The 7,504-nt window shown below is 37.4% G+C and overlaps 1 protein-coding gene across 1 annotated transcript; it reads left to right on the top strand.

Moving 5' to 3' along the window:
• Positions 1-5,027: 5,027 nt before the first annotated feature.
• Positions 5,028-5,969, top strand: LOC131393716 (olfactory receptor 1L8-like). The gene has a single exon (XM_058524757.1). It carries the CDS (start codon positions 5,028-5,030, stop codon positions 5,967-5,969), a length of 942 nt encoding a protein of 313 aa, XP_058380740.1.
• The last annotated feature ends 1,535 nt before the right edge of the window (positions 5,970-7,504 follow it).

The raw sequence follows: 7,504 nt of genomic DNA, 5'->3' as shown, positions 1-7,504 counted from the left end.
ACAGATATTGGTGAAGGACTGGACAAAAAAGACAAATGCCAAAGGACTGAGAGCCAAGAAACATATTCACACATTGGTATACACTTGATTTATGAATGAGGCACCAGAGAGCCTCTTTTCATAAATGGAAATAAGACAGTTAGGAATCTACATTGAAAAATGAAATTGGACCCCTACCACACACCATATGCAAAAATAAACTCTTGATGAATTATCAACTTACATATGAAAGCAAAAAACTACGAAGTTTTTAGAAAATAATATAGAATATCTTTGTCTTCTTGAGGTAGGAAAATATTTCGCAAACAAAACACAGACAGAAATCACTAACTATAAAAGAAACGAATAGTAATTGAACTATGTTAAAATGAAATACTCTGTTCTGTTTATCAAAAGACATCAAAGAGAAAAAATACAAATAACAGAATGGTAAAAGGTGTTTGAAATTCATAAAACCAGCAAAATGCTCAAATTAAGAATATATAAGGATCTTGGAAACCAGTAAGGAAAAGACAAAGTCAGGGGGAAAAACCATGAAAAAGAATTAAACAAACATTTCACCAAAAAGAAGGAAATCCAAGTGACCAATAATCATATGAAAAGATGCTGAGTTTCATTAATAACCAGAAAGATTCAAACTAACTCACAATGGAAACCCACTGCACAGCCACCAGATAGACAAGTGCTAGCCAGGATGTGGAGAAAAGGGTATCTTTGTGCACTATCGATCAGAACGGTAACTGATGCAGCCACTATGGAAAACAATATGGAGGATCCTAAAAAAATTAAAAATAGAACTACAACAGGATCCAGCAATCCCATTTCTGGGTATATTTCCAAAGGAAAATAAATCACTATCTCAAAGAGATATCTACACCCCCATATTCATTTCAGTGTTATTTATAATAACCAAGACACAGAAATAGTAAATGGAGGAAGCAGGACTCAAACCCAGGCCTTTCTGTCTCTGCAGTACTTACACTTAGTATGTAGATTAAAATTTAAAAATTAAACTCAAGGCTAAGGAAAAAACACATGGATTATGTGAGACAATGGCTTACACTGAGGGCAATAGCAGGATGTGTTTGTATTTCCTATAATGTTGTCGTGGATGATGTTCACCATGATACGCAATATTCTCTATACAAAATTCAAAAGGAAATTTTCTCTCCGGTAGAAGTGCCAGGAAGACTTGCTGTTCTCATTTTTCAAATGAAGAAACTGAAGCTTATGGAAGCTAAGTAACACAAAAACAACTAAGTGGCAAGACCAGCATTCTAATAAATATTTCCTTTCCCCAACACCAGCCGTCAGCACACTGCTCTGAGGCTAAACCCTAAAAACACATACATTCTTTTTCCAAAGCCCCTTTGCTAAACATGACAATAACCTTTGCCTGACCCTATGATTTAAAAATACATAAAATAACATTAACCTAATTCTGCATAGAAAAAAATGTAATCCATATGCCTCCTAGACACTGGAAGGCGCATACACACCGTTGATCTACCCCCACTGAATCCCCTGAATACTGCAACCTCCCATATTGACTTATGACCTGCCCAATTCTAGAATACATCTGAATCCCCAATCATAAAAATATTCACCCACATAAGTATTTGTCCACCCTTGATAACCCATAATTGGGAAAATTGGAGCATGCACTTGAGATGTTGCAGTGAGGTTAAGAAACTCTGAGCTCAGCCCCAACTTCTGAACAGGAAGGCTCAGGAGTCCCTTTATCTTCTTGGGGTGAGCTTTGCTAACTGTGATTCCCCATTCCACTTTCTCTGCTTAGAGAGATCACAGGACAAACTCCCCTGAGAGGTCGTCACACCACAACTCCCTCTACCTAACAAGGGCCCCAGAGGCCAGCAGAGCAGAGCTCAGGCTCATGAGAAGCCGACTGGGCTTCCACAATCAAGAGAGTCCTTGTCACCCGAGTCAGGGCACCTCTGCCTTCTGAAACGTGGAGCTAGGACAGCATCACACTGTGGGGGCAAGATGTTAGGAAAGAAATGGGGATTGAGGCCAGTTAAGGGAAACATGTTATCCTTTTAGAGTAGTGTATCAGCTCCTTCCTTCTCTTCTGTTCCTCTCCTTGTTAATCAGCCCAGAATTTCGTGGCAGAAACATGAGGGAGCTGAGCTTTGGCTGAGAAGGAGACTTGGAGCTGATTAGCAGATGTGGTGCAGATCAGCTTCTAGAGAAACTGGAAAGGAAAGAAAAGCATCTGGATATTAAGGTGAGCTTTGGTAAGCTGGCAACTCACTTGGCTTCTCCAACCCAATTTGGTACTTACTCTTTCCTCCATAATAGTTTCATATATTTCATGGATTAATACGGCATAAGGTACAACTAAAATTTTCATCTGACTTTTTAGAGTTTGACCTCTAGGCCATCTACACCCTATGTTTTGGTGGAAGCAAAACTCCATCAGTAGAAAAGGAAAAATATAAATAAATAAATAAAAACTATAGTATTCCCAGCCTCATCCACTCATCTGGTGCTTTTAGAACTGTTTTTCCTGATTCTCAGATCTAAAACCTTCTTCGTTTTTTCTAGTCATGAGCATGAGTGGTCCTCTCATCTACAACCTAAAACACCCAATCTCATTAATTAACTCAAATCACTATTTTTTTGTATTCTGCATTCCCCAGGCAGGTCTTTCATGAATGACTCATTTTTTAACATTGATCTGTGATTAACAAACTGCTTTCCGAACATGATATCACACTTGCTATTCGTAAAATATCAGGAATCAGCCTGTAAGCAGTTGATGGAGGACAAATCAAACTCCCATCTTTGTCTTAAGTCCAGGGCGCTGTCTGTTGCATGACCACAGTTTTACACACCAGACACGCCCCAACCATGGATGGCAATTTTATTTTCCACTTGATTATGGTCAGTTAATTATGGATATTCAAATTTTCAAATTCTACCATCTGTATAATACAAAAAGATGAGCCATCTCTCTTGCAACTACATGGATTGATTTTGAACATGGGAGAAGAAAGCTTGTCGTTAAGGCAGATAGAAGGGTAGTTCATGTGGGGAATTATCACAGTGAGAAAAGCAATCCCTGTGCATGATTATGATAGACAATACATATACCAAAACATGAGGAGGTGAAGCATAAGAGTTAAGAACATGATCTTCAGAGTGAGTCAGCTTGGGGTGCAAATCCTGATTGTTATTCCCTTCGTCAATGACCTTGAGCAAACCACTTCATGTCTCTAAGCCTCAGGCTTCTGATAACAACACATGCCTCCTAATCCCTTATCATGGGATTTAATGAGATACTTAACATAGGCTGACATGTAACAAGTTTTCAATAAATGTTGGTGATGATTGTTAACTTCAATTATTGATTCACTCAAATAATTCAATGCAGCAACAAATATTCCTTCTACAAAATCTTGCAAAATAATGAAATTAGTCTGACAATTTGGCAGTTAGGGATGTATTTGAAGCTTGTGAATTAATTGATTTTCAGAACATCCATGAATAGCAGATAAGGGAAGATGACACTGGGATTGATGAGGATCAACGGCTTCTCCTGAGTGTTTACAATATGCTTTTCTCTCTTCTAAGTGCTTTAAATGCATCATCTCACTAGATCCTCATGAGAATGTGACTATTTGTGCCCAATATTACACGTGAGGAAACTGAAACTTAAAGATGTTTAGTAGTTTACAACTAAAATATAAGCATTTAATTGCAAAAAGAATTAATATATTAATATATACATTAATGTAAATATAAAATCTTTTTAAATTCATGAAAATTCCAGTGTAATAGGCCCACTCAAATTGTGTGAAAAAAATGTGCTGCCTCAAAAGAAATTATTTTAAACACTTTGATGATACAAGTATGTTCATTGTAGAGATTTTTATGGTAACCGAGAATATATAAATGACCAATGTCTCAAAATGTTTGAAAATCTTTATCTAATATGTCCATTCATAAGGTATGGATAAATATGCTGACCCTAAAAAATTGATTTAAAACACTTTGCTGATACAAGATCTCTCACTGCAGAATTTTTTGTAGAAGCAAGAAACAGAGGCCACTTTTGATGTCCATCGCTAAGTAACTGGATATGATTTAAAAAAACATGTTTAATAAGAAATATTAACATGCTTCTCATAAATAATTTTGAATGCATATATGAAAGATGAATTTTAAAAGCATAAATTGAATACTCAACAATGGATGCCCATTGTGTACAAATATGATTTAGGACAGGGGATTAAAGAAAAGAAAAACAATCTACAAAAAAAGAGGAGACTTCCACTGACCGACGCTGATAGCATGCCATGAGCTAAGGAGGATAAATCTCTCATCCTGTGCCCAGAAGAGAAAAAAAAAAATCATTTTGTAGAACTGTGTTCAACATTCCTCTTCACTTCCCTGTTAATTATTTTGGCAAACCCTTATTTTTTTTTTCCAAGACAATGCAAAGATGTACTTTAGAATGACACAACTGAATTTGCTTTGGTAGGGTGTGGTGTGTCCTGTGACCTCCTTATATAAAATACTTCCACCCCCACTCCCTATTCATTTCTATCCCCTTACATATTGTTTTATTTTGTTCACAAAATTTATCCCTACCTGATATTATATTACATATTTTGTTTGTTGGTGATGTATCTTCCCAGCTAGAGCATGAGCTTCCCAAAGGCAAAGATCTGGCTCTTTTTATTGCTGTGGACCCAGCAGGGGAAGAGTGCTTTTCATAGAATAGGAACTAATGAACTGGACACCTAGAGGTCTACCTCTGATGATTTCTAAAGGAAAACTCTCATTCTGTACCTCCAGCTTTCAATATAAGACCCTCGTGCTGTCCATGGATTTGGGAAGGGAGGACCACATCAAAGATCACGAGGTTGACAAGCTGTCCCTGCACAACAGATAGATGTGACCAAACAGAGAAAACAGAGACTTGCTGGCTTCTCATGATTTGGGTTATGGAATTGGAGTATGTTAAATGACAAAACTTCTTGTATATAACTAGACCCAAGTCAATGGAAAGAGTCAACCAAACCAGCAGTGTATCTGAATTCATCCTCCTGGGACTCTCTTCCCAGCCCAAGGACCAGAAGCCACTCTTTTTCCTCTTCCTCACCATATACCTCATCACCATAACAGGGAACCTGTTTATCATCCTGGCCATTTGCTCTGATCCCCAGCTCCAGACCCCCATGTATTTCTTCTTGAGTTTCCTGTCTTTCACAGACATTTGCTTCACAACAACCATTGTCCCCAGGATGCTAGTGAACTTCCTGTCAAAGACCATCTCCTATGCTGGGTGTCTGACACAGATGTATTTTATTTATGCTTTGGGCAACTCGGACAGCTTCCTTCTGGCAGTCATGGCCTTTGACCGCTATGTGGCCATCTGTGACCCCTTCCACTATGTCACCACCATGAGCCACCACCGCTGTGTTCTGCTGGTGGCCTTCTGCTGCTCATTTCCTCACCTCCACTCACTGCTACACACACTTCTACTGAATCATCTCACCTTCTGTGACTCCAACGTTATCCATCACTTTCTCTGTGACCTCAGTCCTCTGATGAAATTGTCCTGCTCCTCCACATTTGTCAATGAAATTGTGATAAGGATAGAAGGATCTGTTGTTTTAGTGACCCCCTTTCTATCCATTGCTTTCTCTTATATACGAATCCTCACCGTGGTTCTCAAAATTCCCTCAGCTGCTGGGCAACGCAAAGCCTTCTCCACCTGTGGTTCTCACCTCACTGTGGTAACACTCTTCTATGGAAGCATCTTCTATGTCTATTTACAGCCCCTGTCCACCTATACTGTCAGGGACCACATAGCAACAATTGTCTACACAGTTTTGTCCTCCATGCTAAACCCTTTTATCTACAGCCTGAGAAACAAAGACCTGAAAGGGGGCCTGAGGAAGCTGATGGGCAAGAGGAAATCCCAGGCATTACCCTCTTGACAAACCCACAAGTGGAGTCTGCTCCACTTGACTCTGGTTTCTACTGGTTCTTGGTGAACAATCAAGCTGTTGAAGGTTAGCATTTTTAGCTCATGTGAGACAAGGCTGTTGTGGGTACTTACATACATTGATGGCCCACCAATTGGCCCTGCCTCTGCTTAAATCATGACACTCTTCCTCACTATTCCTCCTCTTTCCTATGAAGATTCATCACTTTCTCATCTTCCAAACACTGGTTTAATCTAGACCTTTCCCACAAATATTTCCTGAATGAATTTCTCTTTTTATTGACTTATCCTCCAAAATCTTTCACATTTATGTGATTGTTGAAAAAATTTACTTAATTTATACCTGTTGAATGTCTTTACAAATATATGAAGGGGGAAAGAACAAAGAGAGAGAGGGAAGAGGAGGATTACATTTTAGCTAGTTTTCTCATTTTGAGGATTTTTATAATTTCTCATTTTTTTTCAAAAAGCATTTTCTTATTTACAAATTTAGTTTTTACCTTTACTTTTATCTTTCTATCCTTCCTTTATTGTATTTATTTGGCTTTATTTCTTTCTAATTTCCTCTTATTTTTTTTTTTAACGGTACAATTAAAAAATGCTAATGGCCAGAAAGGAAAAGAACCAAGAGTGATAACATGAAAATTATCCATTCCACAGCGGGGAGGTTAGAACTTTTCATGCCTCCATCTATCCCTAAAGTTATATGTTTAAAAATATGTGATTTAATACTTTATTGTAGATACTTTCATTCTTAGGAGTCTAACCTATAGAAATATTATCATAAATGTATATTGAATCTTGACACATATTTTTTCGGTGATTACCAGTTTATAAAAGAAAAAAGTGGGCAACAACCTAAAAGCCTATCAATAGGAAATGGAGAAATTAATTATGATTAATTATATAGAATGTAACAATATGCATGAAGCAAGTTCAAAGAATCTAATGGATGTCTATCACTTCCTTAAAAAGCCATTACATAGAAAAATCAATATGTGGAACAAAGTATAAAAGGATGAATTCATTATGTTTAAAAAATTATATGAATATATATGTGTGTCTAGTCACTGGAGTAAGAATGGAATTGCAGGAGGGGACAGAGAGGGAGAAAATTTCCACTTTATACACATTTGTAATATCTGAATTTGTTCAAATAAATATTTATAGGTCATGGGATTTAAAACTACTAACAAATCAGATGACCAACGCAACAGTGAAAGACTTTCTTTGTAAGGTACCAGCTGAAGAGAAAATTTCTATATGCTTGCATGTCTGAAAAATATCATTATTTGGCTCTTTCATTTGAATGATAATTTGATAGGATATAGCATTCTAGGTATGAAAACTTTTGGAACTTTGAAGATATAGCTGCATTGTCCAACTGCATCAAGTGTTTTCAGTGAGAAACTAGGGGTCATTCTAATGTGTTCCTTTGTGATATTCAACCCTAACCACAGTCCATAGAAATCCTTCACCAAATGTTGTCATACCTCCACTGCTTAGGCTTTGGGACAGTAGACCCTG

Source organism: Diceros bicornis, chromosome 28 (genome assembly GCF_020826845.1).
Source record: "Diceros bicornis minor isolate mBicDic1 chromosome 28, mDicBic1.mat.cur, whole genome shotgun sequence".
In the NCBI taxonomy this organism is placed as follows: domain Eukaryota; kingdom Metazoa; phylum Chordata; class Mammalia; order Perissodactyla; family Rhinocerotidae; genus Diceros; species Diceros bicornis.
The sequence above is the reverse complement of the archived record's forward strand: the minus strand, read 5'-3'. Positions and strand labels throughout refer to the sequence as shown.

Excerpts from the sequence above, each read along its gene's own strand:
- LOC131393716 (XM_058524757.1), top strand. The coding sequence starts at position 5,028 with ATGGAAAGAGTCAACCAAACCAGCAGTGTATCTGAATTCATCCTCCTG.